This window comes from Mobula hypostoma, chromosome 12 (genome assembly GCF_963921235.1).
Source record: "Mobula hypostoma chromosome 12, sMobHyp1.1, whole genome shotgun sequence".
In the NCBI taxonomy this organism is placed as follows: domain Eukaryota; kingdom Metazoa; phylum Chordata; class Chondrichthyes; order Myliobatiformes; family Myliobatidae; genus Mobula; species Mobula hypostoma.
Window position 1 is genome coordinate 83,343,618 of NC_086108.1, and position 22,299 is coordinate 83,365,916.

At 42.1% G+C, this 22,299-nt stretch overlaps 1 protein-coding gene across 1 annotated transcript in view; it reads right to left on the reverse strand.

Moving 5' to 3' along the window:
• Positions 1–11,342: 11,342 nt before the first annotated feature.
• The window catches only part of LOC134354968 (MOB kinase activator 3C-like), a 56,199-nt gene continuing 45,242 nt past the window's right edge, over positions 11,343–22,299 (reverse strand). Inside the window, exon 4 of the mRNA XM_063064538.1 lies at positions 11,343–19,083. Within this exon, the coding sequence (XP_062920608.1) occupies positions 19,054–19,083 (30 nt within the window). The 3' untranslated portion in view covers positions 11,343–19,053. The remainder of the gene's footprint in view (positions 19,084–22,299) is intronic.

The window sequence follows — 22,299 nt, forward strand, 5'->3', positions numbered from 1 at the left end:
ACTGACGACACCCACAAACCACCACAGCATCGCCATAGCGGAAAGGTCAAGTGGGTAAAATTGAACCCCCGCTGCCGTCGGCGCCACGTTGTTAAGGTCAAATTTAGTGCTCTTGTGCTGTTTTTTAAAAAAGTCACCAGTTTCAGTTATTTAACTAAGTCTACAATCCAAGTAACAGGAACCGAGACAGTAGAATTAGCTCTACTTTAGCCTCTGAAGGAATTAAACTAAACCCTGAAGCACTGTTTTAAATTGGCCGTGGCTTACTCAAAGTAGCAATTTGCTGTCTTTAATTGGTATTTCTTCAGCTAGAAGATCTCAAAACTTAAAATGTGATCTTCAAGGAATAATATTTATGACATTCAAATGGAGCCCTCTAGGCACTTGCTTGTGGAGCTGTAAATCATTCTCATTGATGAAATAAGTAATACACTGAAACATTGCTTTAGGTCAGCAATAGTTCCACTACTATTTTTTCCTCAAATCTCTTACTATCTCTTCTTTCAGTTAGTCCTGACGAAGGGTCTTGGCCCGAAACGTCGACTGTACCTCTTCCTATAGATGCTGCCTGGCCTGCCACGTTCACCAGCATTTTTTGTGTGTGTGTTACTATTTTTTCCTGCTACTTTCTTTCTCAACTGCAAAAGAAAACTTACTTTGCCCAGTGTGATCCGATTTGGACAATAGTCTTACAATAATTATTTTAAATAGGAATGTGCTTGGTTGCTATAGAAAGCTGACATTATAGTTCAGATTCAGATTCATTTATTTATCAAATGTACAATGAAATGTGTCATTTGTTTTAATGACCAAAACAACCTATGAATGTCCTGGGGCAGCCAACAAGTGTCACCACACATTCCAGTGCCAACAGATTTTCAGCAGAGCAACAAAAGCAACAACGCCAAAACAGACTGGGAGACCGCTTTGCTGAACATCTACGCTCTGTCCGCCAGAGAAAGCTGGATCTCCCAGTGGCCACACATTTTAATTCCACATCCCATTCCCATTCTGACATGTCTATCCACGGCCTCCTCTACTGTAAAGATGAAGCCACACTCAGGTTGGAGGAACAACACCTTATATTCCATCTGGGTAGCCTACAACCTGATGGCATGAACATCAACTTCTCTAACTTCCGCTAAGGCCCCACCTCCCCCTCGTACCCCATCTGTTACTTATTTTTATGCACACATTCTTTCTCTCACTCTCCTTTTTCTCCCTCTGTCCCTCTGAATATACCTCTTGCCCATCCTTTGGGTCGCCCCCCCCATCTTTCTTTCCGGACCTCCTGTCCCATGATCCTCTCGTATCCCCTTTTGCCTATCACCTGTCCAGCTCTTGGCTCTATCCCTCCCCCTCCTGTCTTCTCCTATCATTTTGGATCACCCCCTCCCCCTCCAAGTTTCAAATCCCTTACTCACTCTTCCTTCAGTTAGTCCTGACGAAGGGTCTCGGCCTGAAACGTCGACTGCACCTCTTCCTACAGATGCTGCCTGGCCTGCTGCGTTCACCAGCAACTTTGATGTGTGTTGCTTGAATTTCCAGCATCTGCAGAATTCCTGTTGTTTAACACCAAAACAAGCTCCTTTCCTCCATCCCACCCACTCACACTTAGAGACAGGCCATCTGGAGTCCTCGACTGCAGATTCTCATACTCATAGACAATGGGCCTAGACTTGCAGACATTGAACTTTGTCTTCCAGACTGACTGACTTAAGTCTTCAACCTTTGGGCCTCAGATTCCAGACTCACCAACTTCCATCTTCAGTATCAACCCCAGGACTCGCCAACCTCAGACTTTGAACTCAAGGCTTCGAACTCCGGGCAAATACAAACCTCCAACCCCAGGACTCAGTGACCTGGGGGGGGGGGGAAAGAATGTAATATGTGACATGAATGTATGGAAGAGCAAGCCAATGATTGGGTACAACTGCTGACGGAACAAAGATTTAAGTTGTAGCACAGAGGCAAAATTCAAAAGGGTGAAGAATGCAGAATTGAGGGTGTTTCATTTAAATGCATGTTGTTTCTGGAATAAGAAGGACGAACACGTGGTGCAGTTAGAGATTGGTCAACATGACATTGTGGGCATCACTGAGTCATGGTTGAAAAAAGGTCGTAGTTGGGAGTTTAACATCAGAGTATACTTTGTATCAAAAGGCCAGGCAGGATGGCAGGGCTAGACAACTGTGGCTCACAAGGGAAGTTGAGGGCTGCATAAAAGCCAAGAAAAGGTGGTGGTGTGACTTTATTGGTAAGAGATGGAATTACAGCTTTAGAAAGAGGTGACGCAGGGTCAGAGAATGCCAAATCTTTGTCGATGGAGTTAAGAAACTGTAAGGGTAAAAAAAAATTATGGGAATGTGGGGTTGAGATTACAAAGGGGGCAGGAAAGGGCATGTAATAGGGATAATATTGTGGCGACCCATTTTCTAGCACCCACGAGCCGGCTCATGAAACAGCGCGCGCAGGCAGAGGGCCGGCCCCAAAAAGGGCACCAGGCCATCTTCACCAGCAGGGGAAAAATCCCGCACACGGAAAGGGTCTGGGAATATGCATTCCCCACAGCGGTCCCGCCCCAGGGAGGGTGGGAACGGGAAGGCTTTAAAGCAGGCCGCGAAGTTTGAATAAATCTCTTTATCGCAACTCCAACTCACCGACTCCGTGTGGTTATTCTAGCGCTGTGTGTAGCGCACCGCTACATTTGGTGACCCCGACGGCCCAAACGATATTTGGGCCAGAGATGACCGAGGCCGCATCTGTTCACGCAGTTTCGTTACAACTGCCAGGCTTTTGGCCGCTGAGACTCCATCTGTGGTTTGAACAGGCAGAAGCACAATTCCACATTCGGCAGATAACCTCGGAGTCCACTCATTACTACTACGTGCTGAGCTCTCTTGACCAAGAGACTGCTGTACAAGTTGAGGAGTTTATACAGTCGCCCCCGGAGAACGGCAAATACACAGCATTCAAAGCCCTGCTCATAAGGACTTTTGGACTCTCACGGCGCGAACGAGCACGCCGCTTAATGCACCTGGATGGTTTGGGAGACAGGCTGCCGTCGGCATTAATGAACGAAATGCTGGCCCTGGCAGAAGGACACAAACCCTGCCTCATGTTTGAGCAGGCATTCCTAGAGCAACTGCCCGAGGACATACGCCTGCTGCTATCCGACACAGATTTCAGCAACCCCCGGGAGGTGGCGGCCCGAGCAAATGTGTTGTGGAATGCCAAGAAGGAGAGAGGAGCATCCATTGCACAGATCACCAAGCCGCGGGCCCAACGACAGACCAGACCAGGCCCGGCAGTGGCGCCTACAAAACCCGGCGACGGGAGTGAGGAGCCCAACGAACAATGGTGCTTCTACCTAGACCACCCTGCAAATTTCCAGGAAACGCTACACAGATCGCTACGGCAGCTGGCCATCAGGACAGCCTCCTGTATGTCTGGGACAAGCAGTCGGGACACCGATTTTTGGTCGACACCGGAGTGGAGATCAGCGTTTTACCTCCAACGAGTTATGACACCCGCAACAGAGAACCCGGACCCACCCTGAGGGCCGCAAATGGCAGCACAATACGAACCTACAGCACCCGCATGGTGTGGCTACAGTTCAGCTCCAGCCAGTTCATGTGGGACTTCACACTGGCTGCCATGGCCCAATCGCTCCTGGGGGCAGATTTTCTGCGAGCCCACAGCCTGCTGGTCGACCTGCAAGGGAAGCGACTAGTCCACGCCAAGACTTTTCAAACGTTCTCCCTGGGTGAAGCAAATCTGCCAGCCCCACACCTGGACTCCATCACGCTGTCCAACGATGAATTCACCAGGGTCCTGACGGATTTCCCATCAGTACTGACACCGCAGTTCACAGCAGCCATGCCCAGACACAGAGTACAGCACCACATCCCGACCCAGGGAACCCCTCCACGCCCGTGCTCGAAGGCTTCCCCCGGACAAGCTTCGACTGGCGAAGGAGGAGTTCAAGAAGATGGAGGAATTGGGGATCATACGACGGTCCGACAACCCATGGGCCTCCCCACTGCACATGGTGCCCAAGGCAACGGGGGGCTGGAGAACATGCAGTGACTACCGCAGACTGAATGAGGCTACAACGCCAGACCGCTACCCTGTGCCGCACATTCAAGGCTTTGCAGCAAACCTACACGGCGCAAGGATCTTTTCCAAGGTAGACCTCGTCCGGGGATACCATCAAATCCCAGTACATCCGGACAACATCCCCGAAACAGCACTCATCACCCCGTTTGGACTTTTTGAATTCCTCCGAATGCTGTTCGGTCTAAAGAATGCCGCACAGACGTTCCAGCGGCTAATGGACACGGTGGGACGCGACCTGGACTTTGCATTCATCTATTTGGACGACATCCTCATAGCCAGCAGTAGTCGTCAAGAGCATCTGTCCCACCTCCGCCAGCTCCACTCCCGCCTGAGTGAATTCGGACTTACAATCAACCCGGCCAAATGCCAGTTCGGACTCGACACCATCGACTTCCTGGGCCACAGGATTACTAAAGATGGGGCAACCCCTCTGCCCGCCAAGGTAGACGCGGTCCGTCACTTCCCCCGACCCAACACAATCAAAGGCCTGCAGGAATTCGTGGGTATGGTGAATTTCTACCACTATTTCCTCCCCTCAGCAGCCCAAACCATGCGCTCCCTGTTCACTCTGATATCGGGTAAGGGCAAGGACATTACCTGGGACGAAGAGGCCGCAGCCGCTTTCGTTAAAACCAAAGAAGCCTTGGCAAACGCCGCGATGCTAGTGCACCCCAGAACGGACGTTCCTACTGCCCTCATGGTGGACGCATCCAACACAGCAGTCGGTGGAGTGCTGGAACAACTCATCGAGGGTTGCTGGCAACCCCTGGCGTTCTTCAGCAAACACCTACGACCACCTGAACTTAACTACAGTGCTTTCGACTGGGAGCTATTGGCACCATACCTGGCAATCCGACATTTCAGGTACTTCTTAGAAGGTAGGCCCTTCACCGCGTTTACAGACCACAAACCGCTTACCTTTGCGTTCACGTAGGTGTCCGACCCCTGGTCGTCCGGCCAGCAGCGACATCTGTCCTACATCTCTGAGTACACGACGGACATCCGGCATGTCTCGGGAAAGGACAACGTCGTGGAGGACGCACTATCCAGACCTACCATACAGGCCCTGTCCCAGGGGGTGGACTATGCAGCGCTGGCAGAGGCACAGCATGCAGACGCTGAGATCCCCAGTTACAGGACTGCAGTCTCCGGTTTGCAGCTCCAAGACCTCCCCGTAGGTGCAGGTGAGAGGACCCTACTGTGTGAGATAGCTACCGGCCAACCCCGCCCCGTCGTCCCAGCAGCCTGGCGCCGGCGGGTTTTCAAATCCATTCACAACTTAGCGCACCCCTCCATCAGGACAACCGCCCGGCTGGTCGCCAACAGGTTCGTGTGGCATGGACTTCGTAAGCAGGTCAGTGAATGGGCCAAAACGTGCATGCAGTGCCAAACGGCCAAGGTGCAGTGGCACACCAAGGCTCCGCCGCAGCGGTTCGAACCCACCCGCCGGAGGTTCGACCACATCCATATGGATATCGTGGGGCCCCTGCCAGTGTCACGAGGAGCGCGGTACCTCCTAACAATGATAGACTGGTTCACCAGATGGCCAGAGGCAGTCCCGCTCACCGACACCACCTCTGAATCTTGCGCCCGAGCACCAATCGCAACCTGGGTAGCATGCTTCGGGGTACCAGCCCACATTACCTCCGACAGGGGCGCCCAGTTCACCTCCAGCCTGTGGTCGGCTATGGCCAGACTTTTAGGAACACAGCTACACCACACTACTGCCTACCACCCACAGTCGAACGGACTGGTGGAGCGTTACCACCGTCACCTGAAATCGGCTCTCATGGCCCGCCTGGAGGGGCCTAACTGGGTGGACGAGTTTCCCTGGGTCCTGCTCGGAATCTGCACGGCGCCCAAGGAGGATCTGCACACCTCGTTGGCCGAGTTGGTGTACGGCGCACCCCTGGTCGTCCCAGGAGAGTTCATACCAGCCCCAAGGGGGCAAGAGGAAGAACCCACAGCAGTCCTGGACAGACTACGGGAGAGGCTCGGTAACCTGGCCCCTATACCCACTTCACAGCACGGACAGAGCCCGACCTGCGTACCCAAAGACCTGCAGAACTGTAAGTTTCTTTTTGTACGACGGGTGGACACCAGGCACTGCTACAGTGGCCCTACGAGGGGCCGTTTAAGGTGATCAGGAACAACGGGTCCACGTTCGTGCTGGACACTGGGGGGAGAGAGGAGGTTTTCACGGTGGACCAACTCAAACTGGCCCATGTGGACTTGGCGCAGCCGGTCCAGGCTCAGGCACTGCGGCGCAGGGGCAGACCCCCCAAACAGAGGCCGATCCAGACTGTGGACACTGGGGGAGGTATCACCGGTTCTGGGGGGGCGGGGTTATGTGGCGACCCATTTTCTAGCACCCACGGCTCACGAAACAGCGCGCACAGGCAGAGGGCCGGCCCCAAAAAGGGCGCCAGGACATCTTCACCAGCAGGGGGAAAATCCCGCGTGCGGAAAGGGTCTGGGAATATGCATTCCCCACAGCAGTCCCGCCCCAGGGAGGGCGGGAACGGGAAGGCTTTAAAGCAGGCCACGAAGTTTGAGTAAATCTCTTTATCACAACTCCAACTCACCGACTCCGTGTGGTTATTCTAGCACTGTGTGTAGCACACCGCTACAAAATCATAATTGTAATGGAGGTTTTCAATACGCAAGGGGATTGGGAAAATCAGGTTGGTGTCAGATTGTAAGAGAGGGAATTTGTTGAATGCCTATGAGATGGCTTTTTAGAGCAGCTTGTGCTTGTGCCTTCTCTGGGAAAGGTTATCTTAGATTGGGTGTTGTGTAATAACCCAGATTTTATTGGGAAGCTTTATGCAAAGGAACCCTTAAGAGGCAGATATCATAATATGATTGAATTCATACTGCAATTTGAGAGGGAGAAGCATAAGTCACGTGTATCGGTATCACAATGGACTAAAGGGAATTACAGAGGCATGAGAGAAGAGCTTGCCCAGATGGATTGGACGGGGATACTGGCGGGGATGATAGCAGAACAGAGATGGCTGAAGTTTCTGGGAATAGTTTACAAGGCACAGAATAGATGTATCCCACAGAAGAACAAGTTCTCAAATGGCAGGGCAGGGCAACTGTGGCTGACAAGGGATGTTGTCTGCATAAAAGCCAAGAAAAGGGCATATAAGGTAGCAAAAGTGAGTGGGAAGTTGGATGATTGGGAAGCTTTTAAAATCCAACAAAAGGCAACTAAAAGGCCAAAAGAAAGGAAAAGATGAAATATGAGGGAAAACCAGCCGATAATATAAAGCAGGATACCAAAAGTTTTTCAGTTATGTAAAGAGTAAAGAGCAGGTGAGAGTTGATATTGAACCACTGGAAAATGATGCTGGTGAGATAGTAATGGGGGACAAAGAAATAGCAAATGAACTTAATAAGTACTTTGTTTCAGTCTTTACTGTAGAAGATACTAGCTGTATGCCAGAAGTCCATGAGTGTCAGGGAGCAGGAGAGAGTGCCATTGCTATTACAAAGGAAAAGACCTAGGCAGACTCAAAGGTCTTAAGGTGGATAAGTCACCTGGACCAGATGGACTACATCCTAGGCAATCTTCACCTAACCTAAGCAAACAACCCAAAGAGTGTCTAATATTGACTCTGCTGAGGATTAGTCAGGAACACACACAAATCCGCTTCATAAATGGCAGAAGAAACACATCATCTCCTGAACTACCCACACACCGATCTATCAAAGCACCTGCTGCACCACCTATGACAAGAGTTTGCCGGTCCTACATTAACCCATCAGCCACCTCAGAATCCATAGAACTGGAATGAATCGAATCTTCCTCAACCCCAAGGAACTGCCTTTGAAGATGAAAATGAAAATTCAAACCAGTTTCATAAAATTTAAAATCTTCACTCTGATTAGCACAAGAAGAATTATTGATAATACATGTTTTACAGGGACTCAGGGAAAAATGAAGTTTCAAATTTCATTTGGCAATTTTCCTCTCAACTTTGCCCATAGAGATATCCCTCTCTGTTCATTCTCCATCAACAGCAAGGACCAAAGTAGGAAAGTAATTAATGCTTCCATTGATGACAAAACAATTACATCCAAAGTTTGCATTATTTTATATTTTTCAGGTGCAGAACTTTAACTCTTTTCACACTAGCATGGGTGTATAAAAACAAAGTAAATGCTAAACAGAAATATTTTTTTTTCAGGAGCAATAAAAGCCAATAGATAAAGTGCTAAAACAATTTCTTCCCAGTCATCATTGATTTAGGATTGAGTTTTTTATGATTAAATATCGAGGATGTGAAACTATTGTCCATTACCAATGCTGAAGCAAAGATTTATTTGCAGAGGTATATTCTCAGCTAAAACAGCATTGCATTTATTTGATCAATTCTCTCTCTCTCTCTCTCGTGATTACTATCCCTGGTAGCATTTGGAGCACTGGTATTTCTTAGTCCTTGCCACCTATTTCCAATGCTCAGCAAGGGTCTGTGACATATAACCTTGTGAATCTATTATCTACCAACACCTCATGCTGGAAAGCAGCTTATTTATCTCCTGAAAATGTATATGTTATCTGAGTCACCTCATTCTATGCCTGCCCATCGAGAGGCACCTAAATATTCTGATATTAGTGCATAAGCCATTTAGTCCATCAAGTCTGCTCTTCCATTCCATCATGTCTGATTTATTCTCCCCTTCAACTACATTCTGCAGTGGCATCTCAGTTTGCAAGATAATATTGTGTTTCTGGTTCCCTTGGTCTGCATTATCTCTCTTCATTAGCAGAATAACATGACTGTCATAAAAAATAGTGCTGGGACAGAATCCCAATTTATAAAGTGAGACATTGGATATTGGGAATTTTTTTTTACATCATTGTAGAAGATTATAATACTTGCAAAATCAAAAGGGTTTCTGTCTTCTTGCTGGGAAAATGAAGACAAGAGTTCATTAATTAATTGCCAATAGGGGAATCATGGAGAACCTGGACTCAGGAAGGGGCAGATTCTGATTTCCAAGCACATTTGGGTTTCCCGTCATGTTACATTTTAATCCCACAGGACACAATTTTTTAAAGCAAGGTCCCTAAGCATAATAAGCTTAGCCACCAGCCTGGCGGGAGCATTCTGGTGCACAATACAATTGTGAGTAAGGAGTCTTCATTCTTGAGTGATGGAATGGTGGAGGTCTCAGCACAAGAGGGGCAGTGGATGGAGGGAATTGTTATTTTGGGAGATCTAGGGTAAGTGCCTGATAAGTATTTTTTAAGGAAGTAAGCTTTAACAATGGAGGCATAGGAGATTTATGAAAGGAGCACTGTGATGAAGGACTACTTACACATTAGTGTTGTGACGCGTCCAAATCAGGCTTCACTGCATCTGAGCTGCCAGATTTTCTAAGTGAACCGCAGCCAGTTAAACATAAAAGAGAATGTCTGTCTGGCCCCAATGTAATACTTAAAAATTGGGGTACAGTGGTATACAATTGGTTGCCACACTGTAGAGGCCAGGTGTGTTTACGATTTTAGCCATTTTCCTTCTGACCCCAACCCATCTGCTTTTTGGAGATTAACATTCATCTTTAGATCTGGCGGGGAGGGGTGGTGGTTTGGAGTGTGGAATTGACCACAGTGAGGTAGTTGTCCAAGGAACAGTGGCCAAACTGATATTTTGACAATAAGATTAGTTTTTGGCCTGCTCCCACAAAGTGTGGGTGCAGAAGGGCATAGAGCCAATCTCTATACTACAAACTTCAATGACTGTGGTGTTAAAAGATCAGCATCTTCCCATTACCAGCTGTTGCATGATGTGATGAACTGCAAGTTAATCTATGCTTTGACCTTTGCTTACACTCTTCCGTTTTGCCAATTTTGATGACCCAGATGTTAGCAAACGAAATTCAAATTGTAAAGTGGCCCTATTTTTTTTTTTAAAAGTCACGAACAACATAATGCAAACTATACAAAGAAATCATAATAAACCCATGTATTTATTGAGACACAGCGCGAAGTAGGCCCTTCGAGCGGCGCCACCCACCAATCCCCCGATTTAATCCCAGCCTAATCATGGGGCAATTTACAATGAACAATTAACCTACCATCCGGTATGTCTCTACATCGCGGATGGAAATTGAGGAACCCGGAGGAAACCTATGCGGTCACAGGGAGAACGTAAAAACTCCTTACAGGCAGCAGCAGGATTTGAACCCTGGTCACCCCTATTGTAAAGCATTGTGCCAACCACTATGCTACTGTGGCCCTCCCAGTCTTGATTTACAGCACTCCAACATATTCTATAGCTGTTCCTGTAGCAAAATAAGGGCATGCATTTCAGTATCTCCTCACATGCTTCTTTACTAGTATAGCAAGTGCATTAAAGCCAATGAGTTCATTTTGAGTAATTTCATGGTCACTTGAGCATGAGTGCTCCCATAAAGGGCAACATCATAGTCATCAAATAATCTGGGTTTTAGAAATAAAATTATTGAGAAATAAACACTGGTCCCAGGACACCTTGGATAACTGTACTCTGAGAAAGAACCACAGGATAGTTTACGAACACCATAACAGGCAAACAGGAACTTGATTTAATATCTCAACCAGGAAATAATACCACTCACAATGTAGCACACTTTAATACTGCCCTGATGTGCCAATTTAACTTTTTGTGCTGGAATGTTAGTTAAACCCAAAGCATTCTGATGCAGATAGAAAAGTCACAGTTTACATTACTCATTATCGATAATCTCAAGCCCAGTCAAATACAATGTTCTTTAGAATTACAACTAATTAGATAGGACTTGAACATGGGATTCTTCTTTGAACTGTCTCATGTCCTTTAATGTCTCCTTTGTTTCTGAGTGTTCAGAAGTGTGGTATAACCTCAACAGAGTACAGTTTGATCAATTCTTCCTTGATCATTTTTTGCCAGTGTAGTTCAATCACTTTTGGATTAACTTAGTGTCATTTTGCAATGGTCAGATATATAGACCAGACAATTAAATACTTCAGTTTTGTAATTCTCTCTTCTCTGGCAATAATCAAAATTATAATTCCTAGAAGCATACATGCTTTGTATTGTCTGAAAACTTTAACCGAAATGAACGTATCTACAAGGGGGAAAAGTTACTTTTTACAGTGTATTGGGCCAAATTCGGTTTGACGATTTTCTTCAAAATGAAATACACACGTTGAAATGATTTGCAAAATATCTAATAATTTTATTTCCAAGCAAATAGTATAAGAAAACTCAAAATCAAAAAATATATATATAATAAAATGTAAAAGAAATATTGTAGTTGTCTACAATACTCTTGAAGTGGGTAATTCAATTAGTCTGTGCATTGTGCTTTTCAGTTACTTGTAATAGTTTATTACAAACTCCATCCAATTTCACACCAGCACAAAATCTTGTAGAAGATTAACTTGCAATCTTCCATAGTTATTGACATTCAGCAAATGTTTATGATTGTGTACACTCTCCTGATTAGCTCCACAGATATCAAAATCAGTATTATAGATCGCTGTCTCATACAGCTTTTTGTTAAGCAGAACATTCTCTGCAGATTCTGTACAAACAAGTCAAATAAGATTTCAAATGATACAGAAGTATACTGGCGTTTTACAAAAATTCAACTTTTCACCTCTCCACAGTCCAAAATTGACAATGGAATGTACCAGGTCTTTAACTCAAAGTAAAAAACCTTGCAGTTAATCCAAATGACCCATCTGATGACTCCAATTGGTAATTTAATATCGAGTTAAACAGATTGTCCTAAAGGCTCAGCAAGTTTATCCAGTGGATCCTTGAATTATTCACACCAGGGAAGTTCCCAATTTGACGGCATCAGAATTTGTGTTGATTTCTGACAAGTTCCTTATTGTGCAAGCATTTCAGCAGTTGTTGAATAACCTGCTGATACCCAGTGTCATGGCTTGCACGTGTTATCAGAACACATCTGTCATCCGTCAAGCAATATTGAACGTTGGAAGTAACGGCATCAAAAAAATCAATGATATATGGTTTATCATATTAATAGTATGTAAGAGCAACAACTGATTTAGAGTAACACATTAACTATTAATAGTTGAGAAGTAAAGAATTATTACTTTATCCATATGAATGTATAAGATGTGAAAATGATATGTTTTAATGGCTACACAACATTACAACTAAATTATTTGACTTTATAGTAGGACTATCATTTTCTTACTCCCCATGGCTCAGTCATCAGATAGACATGAATTGAATAATGGCTCTATGATCATGAATGAGACACTTCTTCAGGCTCAGTATATTTAGGATAGAATGTAGTGCACAGCTCATCAAGCTGTCAACAATTAGTAAGGTTAAACTTCAGAATCTAACAGAGCAACTGGCATTTGGACAGTATATGAACTCAAACATGGCGTCCCATTGTGTTTCCAGGGGCATGCTGATGAGGATTCTACTCATTTTTTTTAATGAAAAGCATTCATCGGAAGGAATCCTCACCAAACTGTTTCCAAGAGGTTATCTAAAGGCATTCTAATGAATGCCTATTGAATCTCATGATATCTGCCATCTAATCTGCTGGTCAGGTGGCAGTTAAAGGTACTCCCACAATTCAGCTAGACAGGGAGTTCCAGGATTTAGATCCATTAAAAGCATAAACCAGTTCAGGTGTATTACCTGGAAAGAAACTGCAGGTAAATGTGTGCCAATGTACCTATTGCCTTTGTCCTTCTAGGTGGTAGACATTATATATTGTAGGAGAAGCTGAGGGATTTAACTACATGGTATTTTTTTGGTGACACGTGCTGAAGCCATGAGGTGACAGCAGCAGGGGTAATTATGGTTTTGGGTGCTAGATGGGGCCAATCAAAAAGTTTGATTTGTCCTGGGTGGTATCAAACTCTGAGTGGTGTTAGTTTCACTCATCCAGGCAAGCAGAAAGTATATCACACTCCTGAATTGCCACAGATATCAGACTCACTTATTACAGAATACCCAGCCTTTAACCTGTTGTGGCAGGTTAAGCTTCTGGTCATTGTAATCCTCCATCTCCGCCCACCCTTCTCATCAGGAAACTGATAGTGGGAGTTTTGTTTATGGTCATGCTACTTATTGTATGTTAAGGGTAGATGATGTGACTCTGTTTAATTGGAGATTAGCAAAGTATGACTCACATGCTTCAGGCCACCTGCCGGCCCATACCTGAAAGTTATCTAGACTTTAGTACACACATGCATGCACTGCTCCTTCTGGATTCAAACCATAATTAAGTAATTGAGCTAGACTAGGCTGGCATTTCAGAGTTACACTGAGAGAATGTTTCTTTAGAAAAGAGAAGCTGAAAAAAAGGCTCCATCTCAGTGTTCGGATGAACAATTTGAGCTCTCCCATTGTCTGAACCAGCATGACTATACAATTAACTATGCAAAACAGGACAATTTCTATTTCTGTGTATGATACTATTGGGCAAGTTGGGAAGAGGAATAGGGCTTGTTTTGCTGTTATTGTTTTGTCACTTGTTGTGTTCTGTTTTGTTGTTTTGTTTTCTTCTGCTGAGCATTGTGGCCATGCAATATTGGTCAGAACAATGTCTCTTTACATCTTAATTTAAAATGCTCTTGACTTTTGACTAACAGAATATTCTGAGAGATTTTCCTCAATGATCTAGTTGATGGTAGACTTATCAGAAAATCAAGCAAGTTGGAACTTGCATATATATAAAAACACATATTGCTTTCTGCCCATTTAGATTAAAAGAATTATGTGATTAAAGATCATATTTACACTATTCTGATCGTGTGGTTCACTTTTTCAACTAAAAATGTGCATTATTCTTTGTCAACAAGCTTGGTTATAAACAACATTGCTTCTCCATTCAATATACTGCATTGAACTGAATTCCGATTGTTTTAACATTTTGATTATTTGAGGTCAGCTATTGATGTTGCAGCCCAGCTGTCTATGTGATAAGCAAACCAGGGCGTGGCAATATGGAGAGAAAGCTGTTGCCCATGCAGCTGATGAATCCAAAGGAACGGCAGACACCAATACAGTTTGGCACCAGCGGCATCGCAGGAATTGCCAGTCAGTATTGAACTCAATGGGGGACTGCATTAGGGATTCCAGCTTCAGAATTTTCCTCAGGATTTATGCCCAAAGCCTTCCCCATGAGTGGGTATAGTGATTCCTCCCCCTTGAGTGGGTACAGCTAGATCTATTAGAATGCAATTTAACGTTTCATTTAAATGACATTCTAATAGGTCTGAAATTCTCAAATTGCATCATTATGTCCTTGTAAAATATTCCAAGATGACATTATATAGCACTTTAAAATGATGGATTATGTTGGCTGACAGCTATGATTCTGTTCTACCTTCTACAAGGTCCTCTTGTTAAATTAAACAAGCATGCAGCCCATTAAAGTGCACCCATTTAAAATAACTTTAAAAAACACACAATTTCAACCAATTCTATGTAAAGTAACCTAAGAGGTAACATAACCTATAAAAAAAGCTATCTAAGTTAACAGATTGCATAGATACAGTTGCAAGAAAAAATTAGTGAACCCTTTGCAGTTACCTGGTTTTCTGCATTAATTACTCATAAAATATGGTCTGATCTTATTCTAGACAAAATTATAGACAAAAATAGGACATACATGGTAAATGGTAGGGCATTGAAGAATGCAGTAGAACAGAGGGATCTAGGAATAATGGTGCATAGTTCCCTGAAGGTGAAATCTCATGTGGATAGGGTAGCGAAGAAAGCTTTTGGTATGCTGGCCTTTATAAATCAGAGCATTGAGTATAGGAGTTGGGATGTAATGTTAAAATTGTACAAATTTGGAATATTGTGTTCAGTTCTGGTCACCGAATTATAGGAAAGATGTCAATAAAATAGAGAGAGTACAGAGTAGATTTACTAGAATGTTACCTGGATCTCAGCACCTAAGTTACAGAGAAAGGTTGAACAAATTGGGTCTTTATTCTTTGGAGCGTAGAAGGTTGAGGGGGGACAATAGAGGTATTTAAAATTGTGAGGGGGAAAGATAGAGTTGACGTTGGTAGGCTTTTTCCATTGAGAGTAGGGGAGATTCAAACAAGAGGACATGAGTTGAGAGTTGAGATGGCCTATTTCCGTGCTGTAATTGTTATATGGTTATATGGTTAAACACAATCTGCCTAAACTAATAACACACAAATAATTGTACTTCTCATCAATACTGAGTACACCATTTAAACAATCACAGTCCGTGTTCAAAAAAGTTTGTGAGCCTTCGACAAAAGCTATTTGGAGTCAGTTGTTCCAATCAATGAGATGAGATTGGAGGTGTGGGTTGTGGAGGTGCCCTGCCCTATAAAAAAGACACACAAAGTCAAGTTACTGACAGAGCTTGCTCTCAAGAAAAATCTCTTTATGTGCACTATGTGTCGATCAAAACATCTTTCAGAGGACCTTAGAAGAATTGTAGAGGTGCATGAAGCTGGAAAAGGCTACAAAAGTATTTCTAAAGACCTGAGTGTTCATCAGTCCACAGCAAGAGAACTTGTCTCCAAATGGAGGAAATTCAGTATTATTATTCTACCTAGGAGTGGGCATCTGCAAAGATCACACCAAGAGCACAACGTGCAATGCTGAAGGAAGTGAAAAAGAACCCAAGGATATCAGAAAAGGACCTGCAGAAATCTCTAGAACTTGCTAAAGTCTCTGTTCATGTGTCCATTATGAGAAAAGCATGGAATAAGAATGGTGTTCATGGAAGGACACCATGGAAGAAACCACTGCTCTCCAAAAAAAACATTGCTGCATGTCTCAAGTTTGCAAAGACCACCTGGATGTTCGACAAAACTTCTGGGACAATGTTCTGTGGACAGGTGAGACAAAGGTTAAACTTTCTGTCAGAAATGCACATTGCTATGTTTGGAGGAAAAAGGGCACTGCATACCAACACCAAAATCTCATAACAACTGCAAAGCATGGTGGAAGGAGCAGAATCGTTTGGGGCTGCTTTGCTGCCTTGGGGCCTGGACAGCTTGCAATCATTAAGGGAACAATGAATTCAAGACTGCATCAAGAGGTTTGACAGGAGAATGTTAGGATAGCAGTCCATCACCTGAAGCTTAATAGAAGTTAGATGATGCAACAAGACGATGATCCAAAACACAAGAGTAAATCAACAACAGAATGGTTTAAAACGAAGAAAAATTCATGTTTTGGAATGGCCAAGTCAGCGTCTAGTCCTTAACCCAATTGAGATGCTGTGGCTTGACCTGAAGAGGGCTGTTCATGCAAGGTATCCCAGAAATATTGATGAAGTGAAACAGTTTTGTATGGAGCAATGGTCTAAAATTTCTCCAAGTCGATGTGCAGGACTGATCAACAGTTACCGGAAAAATTTGGTTGAAGTTATTGCTGCACAAAGAGGTCACACCAGTTACTGAAAGCATAGGTTCACATACTTTTTCCAACAAATACGTGTAATATTGGATCATTTTTCTCAATAAGCAAATGAACAATTGCAATCTGTTTTGTGTTATTTATTTAATCGGGTTCTCTTTATCTAGTTTTAGGACTTGCGTGAAGATCTGATCACACTTTAGGTCATGTTTGTGCAGAAAGAGAAAATCCTAAAGGGTTCACAAACTTTCTAGCACCATTGTATGTTTAGTTTTGTACTAAATGACTGCTACAAAACCTGCCTTACATTTAAGTTGTCAACTCAATTAGTTCAATTATAAATCCTGTAAAACGACAGTACGTGCCGGATAAAAGTAAACATTCCATTCTTGTTACTCTTGTATAGTCACATTGTCTGTTCATAATGTATCAGAGATGAGCCTTTTTTCTCTCCTTGAATGAACAATCGAAACTCCTCTGTCTGTCCCTTTCCTTTATGTCAGCTATAGAACGGCCAGCATGCCATTAGTGGTATTATTACATTACCTTTGAAAGAACATTTGAGAGATTAGCTGAATATAAACAAAACAAATTCAATTTTTTTGAATTATCACATTAAACAGATAGAAATGAATTCAATCACTAGAGGCAGATGCATTAGGAACATTTAGAAAAAACTCTTGGCTGATAGAAAAATGGAGGGCTATGTAGGGGGGAAGGGTCAGACTGATCTTAGAGTAGGTTAAAAGGTCAACACAACACTGTAGGCCAAAGAGCCTGTACTGCAGTCGTCTATGTTTTATGCTAACAAGTTTAATGGCGGTCAATGCTGATTAGCCATCCACAATGACTTATTTAAAGGTACTGTACAGCCCGGTAACAGGTTCTCCCGGCCCATCAAGCCTGCATCTCCCAATTACACCCATTGACCAATTAACCTACCAACCCGTACATCTTTGGAATGTAGGAGGAAACTGGAACACCTGAAGGAAACCCACACACAGTCACAGGGAAACTGTACCGGGGATATTGGCCTGGGTCGCTGGCATTAGCGTTAGAAACATAAATAGATGATTATGATTTTATGTGAAGTTCACTTCACTATCAAATATAACATAAAGGTTGCAAAGAGTCTGGGGTTTACTGTCAAACAATTGTAGGAAACAGACTTAATAGCAGATAAGGAATACAGCGGCTACAGTATTTCCAATATTTATTTGGACAAATTTCTGCTCCTCCACTACTAAATGTTGGGGCAACCTGTTTCATTATTCAGAGATAAAGGAATTGTCAAGAGAGGTGGTCATGAGGTAGAGCTGGATGGAATTGGACTAGAGCATACATTAAGTGCCCTAGGCCATATCTCTCATGGTGCCTATCAGTGATAAATGTCACCCCCATCATAAAGTCCTGTATGGTGTCAGCGCCCTGAGGAACACACCAGAACAGACTAAGCGCCATCCATCTCAATACTTTAAAAAATACACACTCCTGGTTTAGCAATAGCCAAATTTTTCAAGGACTACGCATGCTCTTGAAATATGTTCAAAGCAATTAAAAGACATAAGCACATTTAAAATACCTAAGAACGATGATAAGCAAAACAAAGTAAATACAATTGATTAAAAATACAAATTATCCCATTCTTACATAGTCCCCTCATATTTCTCTCTCCTTATTAAAATTAAATGGTATTCCTGATTTAGGACCTAACCTGGTACAGGTTCAGTAAACTAATTTGCTTGTGCATTGTTGGTTCTTCTGCAGGACTCCATGGGTGGGCAACACCAGAGCAGCCATCAATTGAAGGATAATAACGGCCAGCAAGTCCAGGGCTCCTGTGGCCTAGAATGAACTTGGAGAAGCTTTTGAAAAATATTTCTAACAAATTGGTATGGAATTGTGGTTTCTTTCCAACAGTTCCAGACTATTTTGTTTGCCAAGTTCTGGTCCTTTTGGGCATGATACATGTCTGACAACTCTTGGTTTTGGTCCAAATCTGGTGTTGAGTTATCCTAGCCATGTAATAGTTGGCCAGAAAGGGAGATGTTATAATAAATGTACATCCGCTGCCAACGTTCAAGACAGAGTGTCTTATGATCCCCGTTAGATTTCAAATATCTGTCTCAGGTCATCTTATTTAAACAGATGGCTTTGCTGGAGCGAGTATTTCAGTTTAATGACATGCTTAGATTGTATTTTTTTCATGAATCTAACAATAAACATCAGAAAATGCTGAATTGCTGTCAGATGACTGAATTAAATCAATTTGGAGAATGCATTGTAGGGTTTCAAATGGCAGTTATCCTGAAGTGAGTCCATTTCATTGGCACACAATTTATTATTACCAATCTGTTCCCAAGAGAAACCTTGAAAAGTTTTGACTACTGTTCTGACTCTTCATTTATGACTTTAAATGAATCTGCTTGTTCAGAATTTGCGGGGCTCAGACCAAAGACGGCCATTTTTTTAATAATCTTCTTAGTCTTGGCTCAAATGCTGGGTTACATTTCACAAGGAGAGTTATTGCGTGGCTGTTCTCAAGCTGGAATTAGTGGCAAATTTTCTCTGTCATGACTTTCTGTTAGAAAGAAAAAGAACAAAGCATTTAGTTTCTTCACATGGAAAAAAAAGAGTATTGTTAGAGTTCAGTAAAATTTAAAATACAGTGATTTTCCTGAACAGTCAGACTGCAAAATAGGGCAACTAGAAATCCCAAAGCCAAAGTTATTGTAGCATAGACAACAACAGCAGCATCATCTTTCATTTATATTATTCTCTCAACGTGGGAAGACTTCCCAAGGTGAACAATGTAATTAATGACTGTAACCTTTCTATTCCACCCATTTTAGACTGAAGCAACCTAAAAACCCTGAAAATGTTAACAATCCACATGTAGAAAGTGATGTACAAGTTTAGCAGTTGATTGCAATTTCACTACATCAAGGAAAACAAAATACTGTACTTCTAAAAATTTGCAGAATTTAGGTGAAAATAAATCATAAAATGTTAAAGAAATAGATAAAATACAACTTAGCCCAAACTACCTCTTGTATGCTATACCTATGGCAGCAATTCCATTATTACATAGTCAGAATATGTTCAATTTTTGTTGATCACATTGATTAATCTTCTGAAGGAATATGAAGTATCTATCGAAATCTTTTGTAACAGATCTGTATTTCAAGCACTGGTTGACACTAACACAGATATTAGATTTAGTCAAGTTGACTGTTCCCTCCTTTATAATTTTTCCCCTGTTAACTGTGACTCTAAAAAGGGAACTCTTCACTTGATATACATCTTATTTAAGAATTAATCATCGATTGATTAATTCTTCACTTTACTGCCATCTAATAAAATCTTACAAATATTATTGACTCAGTTTGGGATTTTGTGCTCCATTTTGTCAGACAGGTTACCAACAGGAGTTTATCCTGCAGTTTGTTTTTTGTAGCAATTGAACAATCTAATATTTTCTAATATAATCATTTGAAGAAAAAATATCAATATGAAACTTAAGGAAACACTTAATTTTGTTCTTTTTTCATTCTCTACTTCATTAGAAATTTGAGGAGATTTGGTATGTCACCAAAGACTCTTGCTAATTTGTATAGATATACAGTGGAGACTATTCTGACTGGTTGCATCACAGTCTAATATGGCGTCTCCAATGCACAGGATCACAAGAGGCAACAGGGCACTATAGACTCAGCCAATCCCATCACAGGCACAACATTCCCCACCATCAATGACATGTTTAAGCAGCAGTGCCTCAAAGATCAAAGTTCAAATTAAATTTAATATCAAAGTACATACAACCCTGAGATTCATTTTCTTGTGGGCAATCACAGTAAATACAAGAAACACAATAGAATCCATGAAAGCAGCACACACACACAAAATGGAAGAGAAACGCAGAAGGTCAGGCAGCATCTATAAAAAGAGTAAACAGTCGACGTCTCGGGCCAAGACTCTTCATCAGGACTGAGAGGGAGATCTTCCTCTTTACTGTCAGATTTCTGAATGGTTCATGAACCCGTGAACTCTATTTGTCTTTTGCACTATTTTATAATTTAGTTATTTTTATGCCTTGTATGGCACTACTGTTGCAAAATAACACATTTCATGGCATATGTCAGTGATAACAAACATGATTCTGATATAGTATCCTTTCCAGATCTGGATATGAGCTCCTTCAGGTTTCTGCTATGATATGCTTCCAGCCTTATTTTCCCCTTATAAAATATTTCACCAGCCTATTGCAGAGTATGGAGTTGTTTATTAAAAATGGAAGGACAGTTTTCTCTCCCTCCAGAGATGCTGCCTATGCTGCTGAGTTCCTTTAGTACTTATGTGCTGCTCCAGATTCCAGCATCTCTTGTGCTTTCAACTCAAATGGAAATGTCAGCCTTTGAAGCATGTTGAATATGTAATATTCCAAGCAATTCATCTGCAATGGAAGATTATTCCATTGATTTCTAACATTAACATTCAAAAATGTAGTTTCAGTGATCATAATCTTCAATAATGAGATATTTAAACTTGCTTTCCTTAGATACATATTATTCCACCTATTTTCTGTAATTGCATGCCTGCCCCATTCTGCTCTTTGCAAACACTAGAAAAGACACAGAATAAATGCCATGATGACTAACTCTAAACCTCATTATAATAGAATTAGAGATGAGGATTCTAATTTGTTAATTATAATAAAGGTTTCTGGTCTGTCTCCACTGTTCCAAAATGTACATCGCTAGCTGCCACGTAAAGGACTGGTGCATATATTAAGAGAACAATGTACTGGGGGAAGTTTGCAGCATGCATTGCAAATTGAAATTTGGAATAATATTGGGAGGAAAAAATTTTCTTTTTAATTTTATTTTTATTTGGATAAGGTATTCACAAGTAATACACAAACTTTTTTTAACATATATAACCTTTTCCATTTTTTATGTGAGTAAATCTACATTAATTTGTACATTCACAAGTGCACATTGAGATAATATAGAAAATAATTAGGCACTCGATAGACGTTTGTGCAATTGTAATTCCACTCTATTAATCTAAATAATGATAATAGTTGTTATAAAAAATGTTAATAATAGTGGTTGAAAACTAATTTCCATGTATCTCTTCTGGTCCATTTCTTTCTGGTCCAAAATTTCCCCAGATCTTTTCTTTACTTGTGTTAATTCTACATTTTCCAAAAAAAAAGAGCAGTAAACATTCGAGCCAAGGGTGTTCTATTACTATGTTGGTGAGACAAACAGTATAAACCATTAGGAGAGTTATCTAAAGTCTGCTCACTCTGGGGTCATAAATTCAATCCATTTATTTTATAAAATTTGAAAAAAATTTTCCTTTTGAATTTTCAGAGAGTAGGTCATCTTTTCCATTTTAAATATTTCCAAAATGATTTCATGCCAATCTTCTAATGTAGGTGATGTTGGATTTAACCACTTTCTGGTGGTTGATTTCTTACTTGCCGCTAAAAGGGCCAGCAGCAGCTTTATATCTTTCTTCTGTTCCAAAAACAATACATGCACCAAGTAGAGAGTCTCAAAGTTCAGAGGTATCTGAGTCCTAAATACTTTAACTAATGTGGGAGTAAGAATTTTCAAAATTGAGAGACATCACTCCTAGGGTACCCCTGACATCACTTCCTTATATTCATCTGTTTATTGTTTATATTAATGACCTAATGGAAGGAACAAAATTTAAGATCTGCAAGCTTGTCAATCATATGAAAATGGGTGGAAGGGCTTGTTGTCATCAGGGCGTTAATTTCTGCAAC